We start from the raw sequence: 18716 nt of genomic DNA, 5'->3' as shown, positions 1-18716 counted from the left end.
CATATACACCTATGATGGCTTGAGTGTAAGTAAATCATGGTCTAATTTTCATTTTTGGGTGAACTAACCCTTTAATTTTGAAAAAATACTTTGTATTACAAATCCTTATATTAACTTGCTTTCTATTAATGCAATACAGTGAATGACAGCCATTTCCCAGTGGCATACATTATTGTCAGTTCAGTGTTTAATTTACAGCAAAACAAAAGAAAAAATCTATGCTTTCATGTCTGAGAACATTATTTTTGTCTTACATTTCATAATAAACTCAAAAATTGTAATGTGCGCAAAGGATTGTGGGTGATTTAAGGCCGCGAAGCATACATCCGATGCGTCCTACAAAACAGGCCGAATGAAGGACGCGAAACGAAGGCTGCCTTCCAAGGATCCTTCAAATCGAGATGGCCTTCAGCGACATTCAATGACGTGGCAGCTGAGATTTGTTGCCTTTGTAGGATGCCGCTTTCCGTTTGAGAAACACCCTACAACTCTTCACCCCTTTAAAATAAACTTTTAACAGTTTTTTTTCCTAAAATGCATTACCTGTGTTGATTCTCTCTGAATAATAATTCAGAGAGAATTCATTCATTTCAAATTCACACTTCGATTTCTCAATTCTACATTCCGCACAACCCAAGGTGGTTTGAATAAGACTGGTGGTTTGAATCTGATCTGAATGAACATAATTGTCATCTTTGGATGATTTATTCCTCAACAACCTCTTAACCTCAGTGGCCTAATGCAAAATTAAATGAAACTGCTGCCATCTGGCAGATGGTATTCAGTTCCCTTTGCTCCAGCCAAACATTTTTCCATATGACAAATGCTTTGGGATATTAGGCTCTAAGCAAACTCTCTCTCCATTCAAAGATCAGTGATCCAAGACGTTTGGCCGGTCTGAGATGCCTTTGCTTGGCTTCTCAGCTCTATCTGAGGGGTGTGACTCTGCCCCAGTCCTAATAACAGGGGAGTTTAGATCTGCAGTAACAAGTGATTTGCGCTGCCTTTACAGCAGCTGCTCATGAATATTCATCATTCTGTTTAACTATTTGCTTGCTATTTGTCACTTTTCTCTGACATCTTACCCTTAGATTTAGATCACTGTGTGCTCCCTTGTGGTAGAATGTGGGCGGCTTGCTCTGGTTAATTACCTCTTAGTGGGATATAGTCGAGTTTGACGTCAATGGCTGGCTTCTAATGACAGTCTTCTTATATGTAGCCCCATAGAGCTTTTTTCTGCACTTGGCCTGTAATGAGAAGCATGTCAGGAAACTTGATTAGAATTGGCTTATTAAAATGCTTATAATTAACCAAACTAGCTAATTGAATCAAATAAAACACTCTGCAGTCATAATTAATTGCCAGTGGTTCAGTGTGTCATATCTAGTTACATGTAAAACGATGATCTCTGCGCTGGTAACAACATCTCATTTTAATTTATGTCATCATTTTCATTACAATTTGCTTAGAGTTAACACGTTTCAGACAATTCATTTTAGAGATGATCTCAGTTATAAAATCAATTTTTAAAAAAAGACAAGAAGGCTTGTGCTGTTGGTGTTGTTTTAAACTTTCTTCTATCTCCGTGCTAGAGGAAGCACTCTAATGGCACTAATAGCAGATTGAATGAAGGATGTGTCTTTTAAGTTTATTTTAGTGTGTTCCTACTGCTGCTGTTTTCAATGTCTTTGTTGCTGTTTTAAGCATTAAAGAGGAATGGAGATGGTGGATGAAAAGAGAGAGAGTTTCAGACACACGCTGTGTTCTCTTCCTCTCTTCCAGCCAATTTTTTATGTGCTGACGTCTCTCTCCTTCTCCATCTTTCTACTGATCTCTGTTTACCCATACTAAACACATATCTTCAACCCATTCTATCTTTTGTGTAATAGCCGTCTTTTTCATTTTCAATTTCCAAGTAATTTATTGCCATGATTGTTTTGCATGCAATATACACACACACACACACAAAACAGTGACAGGATAAAAATAATCAAATAAAAAAATCAAATCAAATAAATATTTAACCCATTCTATCTTATGTGTAATAACCCTTTTTTTCATTTTCCAAATAGATTAGTGCCAGGATTGTTTTGCATAAAATAAATCTTCAACCCATTCTATAAGTAATTTATTGCCATGATTGTTTTGCACACTACACACACAAAAAAAATATATATATATACTTTGACGTTCTTAAAGGGTTACTTCAGCGATTAGCAATAAAGGGTTAGTTCACCCAAAAATGAAAATTCTGTCAATAATTACTTACCCTCATGTCGTTCGACACCCGTAAGTTCATCTTCGGAACACAAATGAAGATATTTTAGTTGAAATCCGATGGCTCAGAGAAAGCACTCCATTGGCACAATGCACTTTACACTCTCAAGACCCCTAAAAGGTACTAAAGACGTCGTTACAAAGTCCATCTCACTACAGTGGTTCTACAATAACTTTATAAAGCGACGAGAATAGTTTTTGTTTGCAAAAAAACCCTAAATAACGACTTATATAGTGATGACCGATTTCAAAACAATACATCATGAAGCTTCGAAGCGTTATGAATCAGTGAGTCGATTCAGCGTTTTGAATCGCCAAAGTCACGTGATTTCAGCAGTTTGGCGGTTTGACACGCGATCCGAATCATGATTCGACTTGCTGATTTATAACGCTTCGAAGCTTCATGATGCAGTGTTTTGAAATCGGTCATCACTATATAAGTCGTTATTTAGGGGTTTTTTTGCGAACAAAAACTATTCTCGTCGCTTTATAAAGTTATTGTAGAACCACTGTAGTGAAATGGACTTTGTCACGACGTCTTTAGTACCTTTTAAGGGTCTTGAGAGTGTACAGTGCATTGTGCCAATGGAGGTCTTTCTGAGCCATCGGATTTCAACTAAAATATCTTCATTTGTGTTCCGAAGATGAACGGAGGTCTTACGGGCGTCGAACGACATGAGGGTAAGTAATTAATGACAGAATTTTCATTTTTGGGTGAACTAACTCTTTAAGCTTTGTATCAGTAGAAACCAGGAAGTATATTCAAATTATGGTACTTTCCCCCCTCATATCCCCCTGAGACGAGAGATTTAAGCATTTTATTTCTGGAAAAAATCCTCCGATGAGGCAAATATCGTCATTACAGGAACTAGTTCCGCTTGTTTTCAACCCGCCCACAGGGGAGGGATCTCACTCACAGAATGTAAATGCGCACGGCCGCTCGACTTGGGCATTAATAACGGAGCGGTGCGGAGCAAAGCGAGTGTTTCAACTTTTCACTGAATTCCTATGAAAGTTAAGCTTCCATAGGCATGATCTGAAAATGCGCCAGACTGGACACGCGTTGTGAATGACTGCCATGCTTACCTCAGCTCTGCTCAGCTCTTCGCTCTCATGATGAATGAAATCTGACTCCTGCTGCGTCTGTGCCGTGGCTTTCATTCAGCTCACTCACACTTTACTGAAAAGACACGTTCAGTTTTTAATTGTAGTGTCTGTTCTCTAACTGAACGAAATGATTGTATTAGTATGAAAATCAAAATGACGGCGGGGCGGTGTCATGGTGGGCAAGTGATAACCGATAGCCATGGCTTTGGGGGTGACCTCGTAGGGCAGCAAAGCAAGTGCATTCTGGGAGTTGTTGTCTTTCATCCACATGAGACAAATATACATTCTCTGTCTTTTCTCAGTCTAGAAGGCAACAAATTCAAAAATAATTTCACATTTCTACTACATAAATGACCCAGTTTAAATACACATTCATCTTCCCAGCGCTGAAGTACCCCTTTAATAGACATGAATTATTGAATCATTAGATAATGCTTCTGCCTTTGATATTTCTTATAGGTATGTTCCCCTTTTTCTCATCTTCCCTTTTCATTCTCACTGTCACGTCAATTTGCATGTGTTAAAAAGGTGATAATTGAGACTGATGAAATGAGGGGCTTCCCTGTTGAGTTCTTGCACATGTAGAAGCTTCACATCATTCCCGTGAGATATATGCATTAGCCTACATTCTTATCGAAAAATTTTTTTAAGTTTTCTTTTTTCAAGACACATTCAGTCCAGATTCAAGTTTATATTCTCCATCGCAAATGTATCTTGTCAAACCAGCTTGCAGTCTTTCCAAACAGGCAGAATTTGAATTCGTCTTAAAATGTTAGAGATCTGTTAGAGAGATTAAGACTGAAGCAATTAAGCCTGGCAAAGAAATTAAGAGCAAGCTGATCTGAAAATAGCTGGTGCAAAGAAAAAAAATGAGATTTGAGTGTGTTGTGTTTTAAGATAATACTACAATGATGTTTTAAAGGGCTAGTTCACTTTAAAATATGAATTCTGTCATCTTTAACTCACCTTCATGTTGTTCCAAATTCTTATCAGTTTCTTTATCTGTGGAACACAAAAGAAGATCTTTATAAGAATGCTGATGCTGCTCCTCAGTAAAAGTAAATGGTGAACAATATGATAGAAAGCATCATAAAAGCGGTCCACACAATTCATAAAAGCCTTTAGATGTCATAATTGCTTTCACATAACTGTTTACTAATTTATTTCTCCAAGATAATCATGATCGAAAAAAGCAATAGAGCAAATGATGAATTTACCTCACATATAACCAGCATCATATGTCCATGCTGACTGAACTTTCCAAGGAACAAAATAGAAAAAGGGAGACAAACTCTGACAATGCCAGCATATCATATATACTACTTTTCAAAAGTTTAGGGTCAAAAAGATCTTTTTGCTCACCAAGGTTACATTTATTCAATGAAAAAAAAAGCGTGTTGGATTTACATGATTTAATTGTGAATCGGTCCCACATGAATCAATTAAGTTAAACAAACATAATTTGTTCATGTAACTTCAACATCTTGAGAATACATTTTAAGTGACCCAATTAAGTAATCTCAAAGTGCATTTAAATGGCTCCCTGGCTTGATTCAGGCATTCAATTTCATATATTCATTCATCCACTTCAATTTCATATATTTTAATGTCACACAACTGAATTATAATACTGCATTAGCTAGTTGACAATCTTTTAGCTAGCAAGAACAAACATTATATAAATGCTAAGCTTTCAGTAAAGCAGTCATGACTTTACCCTTATCAATCCACAGACTAAGCAAATGCTCCACTTTTCTCCACAATGGTAACCCACTGTAATTTAAATTGTTTTAATATTTCCAACATAATTGAATATTAAACACTATTAAACACAATCAACTCTCCCCCTTTCTCATCTTGCTCACAAATACATAAAATAACACTTTTACATATAAAATAACATGTACGCTCTCTTTATTTAGCCATATGCAAAGCATGCTGGGAACTAACAAGCCCCGCCCAGTTTCAGTTAATGCACCACAAATCATTCATGTAATCTCAACATTAACGGATGAAGTAAACTACAATTTGACTTATATTTAAGTGGATTGAACACAATCAAATTAAGTTAGGACAAAATTTATCGCAAAAGTGTTGCTTTAGCTAATTTTAACTAAGAAATTTTTTTTAGTGTTTGATCAAAAATAGAGTAAAAACAGTTATATTGTGTAATATTATTACAAATTAAAATAACTGTTTTCTATTTTAATATATTTTAAAATGTAATTTATTCCTGTGAATTTTCAGCATCATTGCTCCAGTCTTCAGTGTCACATAGAAATCATTCTCTGATTTTGTGCTGAAGAATTTATTTTATTATTATCAATGTTGAAATCTGTTTTTGCAGAAATTGTGGAATTTTGCAGGAATTTCTTTCAGGATTCTTTGAGGAAAAAAATTCAAAACAGCATTTATTTGAAATAGAAACATGTTGTAACATTATAATTGTCTTTACTATCACTTTTGATCAATTTAATGCATCCTCGCTGAATAAAAGTTACTGTTTCCAAACTTTTGCAGGATAGAGTATGTTTTATTTTGGATGCTAATGTCCCCAGTCCCAAATTAGCAACCAGCATAAACTGTAATAACTTGGAAATTCATACTGCTATGTGCAGGTCTCTAGCTGTGATAACATGAAACCGGTTCATTTGTTTTCCATAAATTGTCCAAGCTAGTCTCAAATGACTAATGGGATCATTCTTTATCTTCTTGTTTGACTGTGTTGGTACATTTACATTTTGTGTTCAGGAAAGAGGGATGATGTTGAGAGCTGTATGCAGGGAATAAAGAATGAATAAAACTCATTAGTGACTGAGAGCTGTTACTGGCTGTGCTATAAATCACAGGGCTGATGTGGCCATATGTTGAGTAAATGGGAAAATTGAGGTAATAGATCGTCAGTTTAAAGATGCTGTATATGTTTTTTTGTTTTTTTTTACTGTACTTAAGTATAAAAATACCATCATATATTTGCAAATAGGAAACATGCTAAGTTCATATTTGTTTCTCTGAAAAATAATGCTACAGTCTGTTATTCTTTAAGGGTTATTCTACTCTATTTTAACAATCTAAGCACATGGTCTAACGCGCACGGCGCAAGTGAACTGAAAGCTCTCCCTACACCTAACCCTTACCCAGGCTACCCAATAAATGCTTTTATTATTATTAAACATTTCGCAAGGCACTTTATTTCCACTTTTAGAACATTTTCTTAATTTGTATTGAAAGTAAATGCCTTTCCGATGTGATATGTGATGGGAAAATGGAGAAGAGCGAGCTCTGCAAAAGGCGGATTCGAACCCGGGTCGATTGCGTCAAAACCTAGATATTTAGGCCCTATGCTTTACTGACTGCACCAAGATGTTATAATATCCGCATTTTTTTTATCTTGTTTGGCCGAACCAGGCATTGTTAGGCAGAGTTAGTGCAAATAGCACTTGCCAACAAGGCAACAAGGCACGCTATTTGCACTTGGTGTAAATAGACACTCCGATTATGGGCAATTTTAACGATTCCAGTTCCGATTCTGATTTTGTTAATCGATTCCGATTCTTATTGATTCCTAATTTCGATTACAATAAGGTACAAAAAAAAAATAATATTCACATTTATTCTTATTGCAAAACATTTAATTGATTGTAGCTGAATACCATGGACAAAAATCAACAGGCGTTAAATATACCATAGCAAAATTCCGTAAGTTGAATACGGAAGGCGATATTTTATTTTATAACGTGTTTAACCCTCAGAGCCCGACGGCATCGCCCACGACGTCACACGGCACCTCCGATAAATATATATATTATTTCATGAAACTTTTATCGATTTTCTTACCGTTTTTTCCAGCAGAAAGCTAACGAGCTAGCCATCACGGGGTGTCTTTGTAGCCTTTACAGAAGGTTTTCTATCCAGCCTGGAACATGTGCATCTTTTTGGAGTTGTTCAGCAATAAATCAAAACGCTTACATCCAAGATATATCCACTTGATGTCCATAATTTATAAATATTCCGTCATTTTTGCCGCTAGCGCGATGCTAGCTGCCATTTTGGATGAGGGTTTGACCAATGACAGGCTGATCCGTCATCCACGTTGGTGTGCGTCATTACGCATGAACCACATCTGTTAATAGGCTTGTTTGAGATGAGCGAAATCTGCGCAGAACCGATCACCGGTGATCAGCGCGAGATGCATTCCGGTTAGAAAAGTGTCCGAGGGCGGTCCGCCTTGCTCTGATGTCATGCTGACGTATGTCAAAAAACTCTCGCGAGCGAAAGGCGGATGTGTCGGATTTTGCAGTCGAGCGCTGTTGCTCTCCACCGACTGCGCGGAGCAAAAGCATGATGGGAAACGACTTGCTGACGACACAGCTTAATGCTTATTGGTTTAAACAACCGTGATGTATGGTTCTTTTTTTAAATGTTTGATTTTAAAACTCTGATATCATGTTTTTATGTGTGAATATTCCCAAACTCTCTAACAAAGGCGATCTCTCTGTGGGTTATGTGATTGTTGTCATATTTATAACAAAATATATATATATATAAACATGTATGTAGGCCTAATTAAAGTAAAAATTATTGATAAACACGTCTTTCGAATGGAAATAAATAACAAAAACTTTGGGTGTCTTGTTCATAATATTTATTTTCATATAAAAGTAACAGAATGTAAATTACATCCAGTTTATCAGCAACAAAGCGCACGAGTGTGAATCCCGCGATATCCGCCTTTGATCTCGCAGGTGTCTGATCCACTACGAGAAGAGAGAACTGTCCGGCTTGCCTGCACTTTTTTCACTCCTCCCCTCACTGCAGCCGCCTAGTCTCGGCTGAATTTCAGGCGAGGCGAGGCGCATCTCAAACAAGCCTATTGTTGATAGAGAGACGCACGGCTAGTGTTGAGGAGAGAGAGAGAGAGAGACGCGCTGCAGTTTTTAGTAGTTTTGTGGAGAAAGTTTGAGGAAAAAGTTTGAGGAGAAAGTTTGAGGAGAAGTTCCTGATAGGAACTGTTTTGAGGCTTGGCACCAGTAAATATCCAAAATCCAAAGAGGCCAAAAACGCCTGGACTTTTTTTGGAAAAATGTAAATAGTTTTGGTTCTGTATAAGTTATCATGTTTATTCCTGAGTTCCAGGACTCCAAAGACTTGAACAAACTGTTTTCCAGAGGAAATATGCTTAGCTTTTATTTATTTGTGTGTGTTTTCAATAAATATTTGAGGGATTCAATTTCCGTTTTATGTTTTCATTTGTCTTTATGGTCCCATAACTTATTTTACATTCAGGTGACATCAATGCAACACAAATATACTGACAGAGCAACTTGTCTTGAAAAAAAAGAGGTGTGTCAATTGTCTGTGCACAACAGGGTTGATGTTTTACAAGCTTTTTTAGTAAATAACACCAGGCGGAAAATTTATTGTAAAAATACCCTTAGGTCTTAAAGGGTTAATATGGATATTTACAAAAACCCATCAATTCGCTTCAGAAGGTCTTTATTAACTATAACCGTAAACAATCCCTTTAAGAGCTGCACGGATCCCATACTGTTATATGCGTTTTCATATTTTCTTTTCAACTGTCTTAAGACATAACCGACTGTGTTTACGAGAATATTTCGACAGATTTTTGTGTTTATTTGCCCGTTCATGTGCTGTGTAAAAAGCGAGGAAGAGAACTCAGAGAGTTCATTATCCCGCACTATTCACTATGAGAAGCCGTTCGGTGCGCACATGTGTGTGTGTATGTGTGTGCAGCATGTGTGTGTGTCTGCAGCACAGAAAACAGTGTGCGAGCCTTCTTTGTGTTCGAATGGTTTAAACGCACATTAAAATGCTCACACAGGAACCGATAAGCAGAATCAAAGTGCGCGTTTCTTATCGAATCACCGGTTATGAGAAATTTGGAACTGGTTCTAAAATGGAACCGGTTCTCGATACCCATCCCTAATAAAAAACACACAGCGTCTCCACGACATGGCACGCCAACACTACTACGATAACTGAAGCCACACCTTCTTTCTTCGCGCGTTTCTTTCTTTGACATAGGTCGGTGAGGGAGAATTCGATCGAGGTGTTTTATAGGTCTGGATCTGCCTTCTCTTTTAGATAGAATAAATCCTTTTGTGGGAGACTCTTTGTAACTTTGCAGATCTTATACATACACAAACAGCTACATAACACACTAAAGAAAAAGCAAAACATGAAAAAGCATCATATGACCCCTTTAATTCAAAATAGTTCGGAGCCCTCTCAAACAGAAAACTTTAGATTTTGACCAACGGTACAATATGATCCAATCCTGTGTGAAGCACAATGTTCAGACTCTTCAGGGAAATCAATCTACGAATGGCTTCCTTATTGATCCCTCTGCACATCTAACGATCCATTTAACAAACTTAGAAAGTAATTTAACATCTCAAATTTTATGGCCTTTACCTCTGTTATGTTAGCACCACCACTTGTAAATATACATGCTTTGTGTGTTTGAGGACATTTTGGAGGTTAAAGTCTGTGTGTGTGTGGTTGCGTGCGTGTGTGCGTGTGTGTACGAAAACCAGAGAGAGGATTTATAAAGGGTTGGGGCATTTATAAAGAGATGCAATGACTCTCCAGTGTTCTGTGAAAGATGAAGGTCTTCCCCCAAGCTACCCATGGCCATTTTCATTCCTTCTACTGATTTCCCCCATCACCCCATCTGCCTCTCTACCCACAACCAATCACTTCTCCAGAGCTGACACAGCAGCAGTGCCTACAGGGGGCTGTGCGTGCGTGTGTGTGTGTGTGTGTGTGTGTGTGTGTGTGTGTGTGTGTGTGTGTGTGTGTGTGTGTGTGTGTGTGTGTGTGTGTGTGTGTGTGTGTGTGTGTGTGTGTGTGTGTGTGTGTGTGTGTGTGTGTGTGTGTGTGTGTGTGTGTGTGTGTGTGTTTATGTGAGTATCTTGAAACATATGAGTCATCTGAGTTTCTTTCAAAGAAAGTCTTTGAAGTGGAGGTGTACATTGAGGGTTTGCCCTGAGCACATCTGTTTTTGGGAAGGCCGCTCCATCTGAAATTGAATACTTCTTTTTATAGTATGTGAAAAACAGTACGCAACAGAGTATTATGTCCGAATACATAGTATTCGAAAAGTACCCAGTCCCCGATGACCAACTTCTGCCGAGATTCGATGGACGCTTTACTATCCCATGAGGCCACGGGAGAGGAGTTGTGAATGACTGTGAAGCGATGCAACTGACACCATAGGTCACATGACAATGACAACACGGCGGATGTAGTACGTCTGAATTTCATTCATAATACATACACATACTATATAGAACATACTTTTTTAATGACTGTGAAGTAAGTTTCAAACCAAATATAGTACTGGTAGGCTATATTACACAGTATGCGATTTTGGACGCAGTGAGCATGTTCCTAATCACGACAATCTAATGATGCTTTCATAATCTTACCAACTGCATTGAGATGAAACAATGTTATCCAGACTAAAGTGTAAAGTGTAACTAAAATACAAGCTAAAGAATATTTCCTTTTGATACATCATTATTCTATTGACAACAAACAACAGAGCTTTGTTGCCTGCAAAATTTCACTATTGTGTTCATAATTTTAGATGCTGCAATCTATTGGCACATCTCTGGAGGTGATGATACACGGGGGAACTTTTTTGAGCGATGTTGCTTGGGCACTTTCCCATTGAGAATGGGCAACAAATTTCCATCTGGATACTTTACATCGGTTGTGGGCCCTGTGTCTCACCTGGTTGCCCGTTGACAGCAACATTGTTAAAAAATTTGCCCCGTACATCATCACCTTGAGTTTTATATAAATGACACATACTTTGAAGTTTCAAAACAAACGTGTCTGCTGTGTGCTATGAAAACATACATAGTGAATATATCTACCCTTACAAAAATTAACCATGGTTTTACAATTATAGTTATTCCATCGTAACCACAAATGAACCGTGGATTGGCTCCAAATGCATAGTTTAACGGTGGTATTTGTGTGGTTATACAAATAGTAAAAAAACAACCGCCAAACAACCTAGGTTTATTAATAAAACCTGTCATTTCTTTATCCTGTAAATAGGCTATAAGAAACTTACATTTATATTCGATTACACGCTGCATCCCTTTTACAGTTACTACTCTCATAAAATACTTTAATTACATGTTGGCTTTTAAACCTAAATTTAGCGTCTTACAGCAGACATTTCTGCTAAATGAATGTTTTTGCGCTGAATATTAATTGTCTTCCGCTTCCATTTGGTTCTGTCTATTTGACACGCACAGTGAAGTTTGAAGCTGTCAGGACGCGCTTTCATGCAAAATGGAAATACTCGCGTGAATTAGTAACATTTACAGATAAGGATATAACCTGTAAAATGAAAGTTTCTGTCAAAGCGTCATGACGGTATGTTAAATGGTAAAGCATTAGCTTGAAACTTAAAATAAAGAATTCTCATGTTTTGGGTGCTTAGATCACGTACCTTTCCAGCATCAGCTCACTCGGTTTCCACTCCACTATTTTTAGATGCATTTTGTCCATAGAAATGCGTCATTCAGTGCTGTAATTTGGCACGACTGGTGGAAGTTTTCCGTGCACAGAGGGCAGACCTGACTAATCGATCATGAGAATGGTCGATGATTTTCATTATCGATTATTATAGATTGTACAGATTAGTTGTTGCAACCCTAATGTTCAATTTTGCTCGAGTTCTTTTCCCTGTGTTTTGACCTAGTTTTCTTTGCTATCAGTTTTCCCGCCACTTGTTTGTTACGATGGTTCCTGATCAGTGCTTGAAGTGGAAAAATTAAAGTACTGGTACTCACAAAAGGGGGCAGGGCTTTGTTGGGGGGGGGGGGGGGGGGGCGTGGTTATGGGGGGATTGTTTAGTCAATAATTCAAGAAGGTCCATATTTTAAAGCTCTTTCTAACTTGTACTCAGCCTTAAAACTAACATTTAGTAATTGTAATTGTTTAACTATAGCATTTGTTACAATAAGGGTTTATTTACAAAGCAAGACCATTGACGGCTCCTCATTACAGGCCAATGTTAACTTATTTCTGTCTTTTTTTATCTATAGCATTTTTTATGAAAAATAGCAACACAGTTAGAAACTAGCTACAACATCCCACAGGTGTAATATACGTCTTGCATACATTCTACAGCTAGTTAAAATTTACCACAATAAACGCAATAGAACGTGATAAATTCAAGTAAATGTGGTCATCATGAGCTGATGTTTTCCCCTCTTTTCATCAGTCATTCTAGTGGCTGTTTTAGATCATGTTCGACTTTCTCGTTTTACTACATTCTCAATAGAATTCAAATGGGTCGCATATTTTATCATCAGCGTTGCATTAGAACGGCTTGTGCAAATCGTAACACTTTTGGAGCGCGTTGGTTAACGCACCTGTAGTGATTCGCACGCCACTTAATTAAACATTTGGGTTTCAATCACAGTCATATTGCACAGACAACTGATCCGTTATAAAAGCGTAGAATATATGATGAGTACCGCCCCACTTCGAGCACTGTTCCGGAGTAGTCCTCACCTGTCCTTTGTTCTGTTTATTGCCATCTCTGTGTATTTAAGCCCTCAGTTTCTTCAGTCATTTGTCTTGCATTGATGTTGATATTGTATGCTGTGTGTTACTCTATTCCCATGTTCATTAAAATGCCTTTTGCTTTCATTTTCTTTCGTCTTTTGGATTATATTCACAGCAAGTGTGGCATCACTGCTCAGGATTTTCTATAGACTTACCATAGGCTGTAAAAAAAGATTCTTCATTCTCAGATTGTAGAAAAATTAAGTCAAAAGCCTGAGTTTGTCTCACGTCTCATTCGAGTACATGGAGAAGGCGGGGTTTATGAGCTATACTGCATCCAGCCACCTGTGGGTGATCAAACCACTTTGGCTTCACTTTTCAGGACTTATGCGGCACACTTGAATCTTACTGTACAGGGCTCGACATTAACCCTTGTCCGGGACAAGTGGATTTTTTGAAGGGGCAAGTGAAAGAGAATTTAACTTGCCCGACCGGACAAGTATCCTGATTAAAACGTAATTAACAAAAAATAACTAGGGAACCACCAAAATGCAAGAATGATTCATGGCGATCGATAGAGGATAACAATAAAAATGTATAATAAACTGACATAACAATGTTGTGCTGTTGACGCTCGCGCAGCCTCTCGAGGAGAAATCACAACAAATGAGCGCCGCTCATACAAATAAACTGTGTTAACATACACGGTTAAAATGACAAATCGTGGAGTTTTTATATTTATAACATATGCAACACGAGCTCATGACAATGCGTATCAATAGTACAAGTGTGCAATCTCGTGGAATGTATACGCCAAAATGAGTTTTGGCATGCATATGCTATGCAGTTTTTCGCGTGCATATGATACGCACTTTATGACGCATAAAGTGCGTATCATATGCACGCGAAAAACGGCGTACCATATGCACGCAAAAACTCATTTTGGCGTATACATTCTATGAGAATTGTACACTCTTTATACTTATTTATACGCATTTTCGTGAGATCGGGCTCACATATGATAGCCTACAGTTAAGCAACATCACAGAACCAAGAGTGCTGCTTTCCTGAATACCATCACGACTAAAAATGACACTGATTTCATATGACAGTTCCATAAACAATTAATTAACATTAAGTCACTTACATTATAGATGCAATATTGACTGTTTTTGTTCGATTTCAGCAGCGAAAATAGTTCCAAACAAAGATCACAGCAGAACCATAACGCATCTCACAGCAACAGTGTGTTACTGAATGATTCAGCGTTTTGAATGAATTGATTGAATCAAAGATTCAATGACCTGTTTATAAACGACTGCGGCCCTGTCCCAAATGGCACCCTAAACCCTCACGGTCTTCCTCTGAGTCCGCACTTTCACAACGTAATGCCGCTTTGACTGCCGGGAAGAAGTCCGCTGCGTAGCTCGCACCAGTGCGTTGTAAGTCCACAAGACCAAAAGTGCACATGAAGTGTGCCATTTGGGACAGGGCCTGCCTCATTCCTGAATGAATCATCCGTTTGAATGAATCGTTTGAATGAATGACTCAATGACTCACTAATTAAGACGGTCACCAGCTGCCACCTACTGGTGGTTTACTTTCATCTTTCCAACATTTCTTATTTGTATATTCAAACATATTTAAAACAATCTCATAACATTATTTAATGCAGTTGTAATTTTTTGTGTGTAAATTGTTTAATTTGATTGGTAACAGCCCTATAGTGTCTTATTCTAATTTAATTTCTACAACCCCAAATCAGAAAAAGTTGGGACAGTATGGAAAACGCAAATAAAAAAAAAGAAGTGATTTCTAAATTTACTTTGACTTGTATTTCATTGCAGACAATATGAACACAAAATGTTTCATGTTTTGTCTGGTCAACTTCATGTCATTTGTAAATATGCATCCTTTCCTGTCATTCAGACCTGCAACACATTTAAAAAAAAGTTGGGACAGGAGCAATTTAGGGCTAGTAATGAGGTAAAATGGTTAAATAATGATGTGATTTGAAACAGGTGATGTCAACAGGTGATTGTAATTATGATTTGGTACAAAAGCAGCATCCAAGAAAGGTCTAATACTTTAGGAGCAAAGATGGGCAGAGGGTCGCCAGTTTGCCAACAAATACGTGAGAAAATTATTGAAATGTTTAAAAACAATGTTCCTCAAAGAAAGATAGGAAGAGATTTGGATATTTCACATTCAACAGTGCATAACATAATTAAAAGATTCAAGGAGTCTAAGTAAAGTAAGTAAATTCTAAGAGTCTAAGTAAAGTAAATTTAGAAATCACTTCTTTTTTCTTTTTTTTGCATTTTCCATACTGTCCCATCTTTTTCTGATTTGGGGTTGTAGATCAAATAAAAATAAAATAAAATGAAAGCTGAAGCATCTAAGATTATGTAAAAAATGCCCTTTATAAAAGGTAAAATATCACAAATATGTAGATTTAAATATGTCAAGGCTGATTGAACACTGGTGAGAATATTGCTTTAGAATTATATTTACAACACAAAAAAATAAAAATAAATTCCGGACAAGCACATTTTTTACTCTGACAAGTGAGTGAGATTTAGATTCCGAAGGACAAGCATGTGAACCGGCTTAATGTCAAGCCCTGCTGTATGTCAACAACTGTCTCATTTGTCTCACTTTTATTTATCTTTAAGGAACATCAGAGAGAAAATTGATACTTCTTGCACTATGAAAGAGCAACCTCTGAGAAAGCAGAGGCCATTTATCAGCCTGAAACTGATATGTCGCTCTCTTTCTCTCTCTAGATAAGTTAGATGATGAATTAGAGATGACAATGGTCAGCCATCGGCCGGAGGGTCTTGAACAGCTCGAGGCACAGACAAACTTCACCAAGCAAGAGCTACAAGTCCTTTACAGAGGCTTCAAAAATGTAAGTTGCCTGGTATTTCTCATGTACCATTCCCTTCACTCCCACATCCGCACATTTACTTTTCACTAATTTCTTTTGACATGTTTTCACAAGCTTATAGTGTTTATGTAATACATCCTTATGCCTCAATATCTTCTCTTATGAATCACCGCATCTCATCTGCATACTGTCCCTCTGGTTCTTTTTGCCATGTCTCATCTGTCTTTAAATCTCTGTAAACTCTTATTGTTCATCTTCGCGTTATCCAACGTGTCACTAATCACAGCACTAGCCTCAAGCAACAGTCAGCTAGTCATATTTCACAATAGCAACATTCACACAATGTATTAGAGAGTCAGCAACACACCCACACAGCAGCTCATATTTGTTGTGTTAAAAAAAGCTTTATAAAACTACTGTGTACTCTATGGCAGTGCTTCTCAACCTTTTTGTTGTCCATTAATATGTTACATAACTACATGTGGTTTGTAGAATAATTATGAATAATGTATAAAAATCACATTTATTTATATAATAGGCTATACATTTTTAGTAACACTTTATTTGAGTGTTCTTGTTACACGTTACTTGTAGTTATTACTATAGTAATTACTATAAATGATTACACATAATTACATGAAACTAACCACAATCCTAAGTATACTTAGTAAATGTATAATTTAAATGTATATGTAACATGGACACCTTAAAATGAAGTGCAACCAATTTTTTTTATTATTATTATATTATATTAATTATCATATATTATATTATATATATTTTGTATTATTTAACGGATTATTACTCAGGACTTAAATGTATAATTACAGTTTAACATGGACACCTTAAAATGAAGTGTAACCAATTTGTAACAATTATTATATTATATTATATTATATTATATTATATTGTGTTATGTTATGTTATGTTATCTATATTATATTATATTATATTATATTATATTATATTATATTATATTATGTTATGTTATGTTATGTTAAGTTATATTATATTATATAACATTATATATTTTTTATTATTGAATAGATTATTAATCAGTACTTAAATGTATAATTACACTGTAACATGGACACCTTAAAATGAAGTGTAACCAATTTGTTAAATAATTATTATATTATGTTATATTATATATTATATTATATTGATTATATTATATTATTTTTATTATTATTTAACGGATTATAACATGGACACCTTAAAATGAAGTGTTACCAATTTGTCAAAAAAATATGATATTATGTTATGTTATGTTGTTATTTATATTATATTACATATTTCTTATTATTTAATGGATTATTACTCAGTACTTAAATGTATAATTACACTGTTACATGGACACCTTAAAATGAAGGGTAACCAATTTGTAAAATAATTATATTTTATTATGTTATATTATATATTATATTAATAAAATTATATTATATTATTTTTGTATTATTTTTTAACGGATTATTACTCAGTACTTTAAAATATAATTACACTGTAACATGGACACCTTAAAATGAAGGGTAACCAATTTGTAAAAAAAATATTATATTGTATTATGTTAAGTTATATTATATTATATTATTATAATATATGATCATATCCAGTTATCATATATTTGCATATGCAGGAATCAGTCTCAAGCCAATAATAAGAAGTCTTTTTTTTTTCCCCTCAGGAGTGTCCGAGTGGAGTGGTGAATGAAGAGACATTTAAACACATTTATGCACAGTTTTTTCCACATGGAGGTACTTTATGTAAAATCCTTACATGCTTCATATGATGGGTACATTTCAGGGAATATTAAGTGTCTAATGTTTTCATCTGTTGTCACTACTGTACCAGATGCCAGCACGTATGCACATTATCTCTTCAATGCGTTTGACACCAGAAATAATGGATCCATAAAGTTTGAGGTATGACGACTATGAGCCTGTGCGCAGTCTTGGCACAGCATGAAAATATACAGTAGCTATGTTTTAGTGACATTTTACACAGGATTTATTTTCTCACTCGCTCTCCCTCTCTTAGGACTTTGTGATGGGACTATCTACTCTACTGCGGGGGACAGTGAGAGATAAACTAGAATGGACATTTTATCTCTATGACATTAACAGAGATGGATTTATTAATAAGGAGGTATGTCTTAATTTAAAAGGCAGCCATAATTATCATAATTCAGTAACTAACTCAATTCCATGTTCCTCACAGGAAATGACAGAGATAGTGAGGGCCATCTATGACATGATGGGGAAGTACACGTATCCAGCTTTAAAAGGGGACGTACCAAAGCAGCATGTGGATACCTTCTTTGAGGTCAGTAATAAGTCATTATTCTGTGAATCTTTCAAAAACATCCAGGTCATATTTTGCAACAAAGTGGGAAATAAATCAATAAAAACTATGTATATAATATGCATATACGGTATATGTGTATAGTGGCCAAAAGTGATGTCCAGCCTAGGAAAATTGGCATTCAAATAATATTAAATTTGTTAAAGCATATTGTGTAAGCATTATTTCTGTGATGCAAAGCTGAATTTTCAGCATCATTACTCCAGTGTTCAGTGTCACATGTTCCCTCAGAAATCATTCTAATATGATGATTTACTGCTCAAGAAATATTTATGATTATTATCAATGTTGAAAACAGTTGTGTAAAACATCTTTGATGAATAGAAAGTTCAAAAGAACAGTATTTATCTGAAAAAGAAAGCTTTTGCAACATTGTACTGCCGTTCAAAAGTTTGGGGTCAATAAGAATACTTTATAAATTTTTTGGGGAAAGAACTTAACGAAATTAATACATATTCAGCAAGGATGCATTAAAGGAACACTCCACTTTTTTGGAAAATAGGCTCATTTTCCAACTCCCCTA

At 36.1% G+C, this 18716-nt stretch overlaps 1 protein-coding gene and 1 long non-coding RNA gene across 4 annotated transcripts in view; one reads left to right on the top strand and one right to left on the bottom strand.

The window, feature by feature from the left end:
• Positions 1 to 5429, bottom strand: part of LOC307118243 — a 47275-nt gene extending 41846 nt beyond the window's left edge. The window contains exons 1-2 of the long non-coding RNA XR_013815511.1: positions 3364 to 5429; positions 1152 to 1247 (exon numbers count right to left, since the gene is read on the bottom strand). This is a non-coding gene — a long non-coding RNA (uncharacterized lncRNA). The remainder of the gene's footprint in view (positions 1 to 1151; positions 1248 to 3363) is intronic.
• kcnip1b (Kv channel interacting protein 1 b) overlaps positions 1 to 18716 on the top strand; it is a 64113-nt gene that overhangs the window by 42504 nt on the left and 2893 nt on the right. For all 3 annotated transcript variants that reach the window (XM_079803791.1, XM_079803793.1, XM_079803792.1), the window contains exons 2-6: positions 15729 to 15853; positions 17517 to 17586; positions 17684 to 17754; positions 17870 to 17977; positions 18050 to 18154. In XM_079803791.1, the coding sequence (XP_079659917.1) occupies positions 15729 to 15853; positions 17517 to 17586; positions 17684 to 17754; positions 17870 to 17977; positions 18050 to 18154 (479 nt within the window). The remainder of the gene's footprint in view (positions 1 to 15728; positions 15854 to 17516; positions 17587 to 17683; positions 17755 to 17869; positions 17978 to 18049; positions 18155 to 18716) is intronic.

Source organism: Gobio gobio (assembly GCF_949357685.1).
Source record: "Gobio gobio genome assembly, chromosome: 22".
In the NCBI taxonomy this organism is placed as follows: domain Eukaryota; kingdom Metazoa; phylum Chordata; class Actinopteri; order Cypriniformes; family Gobionidae; genus Gobio; species Gobio gobio.
Note: the sequence above shows the minus strand (reverse complement) of the source record. Positions and strands in the feature narration are given on the sequence as shown.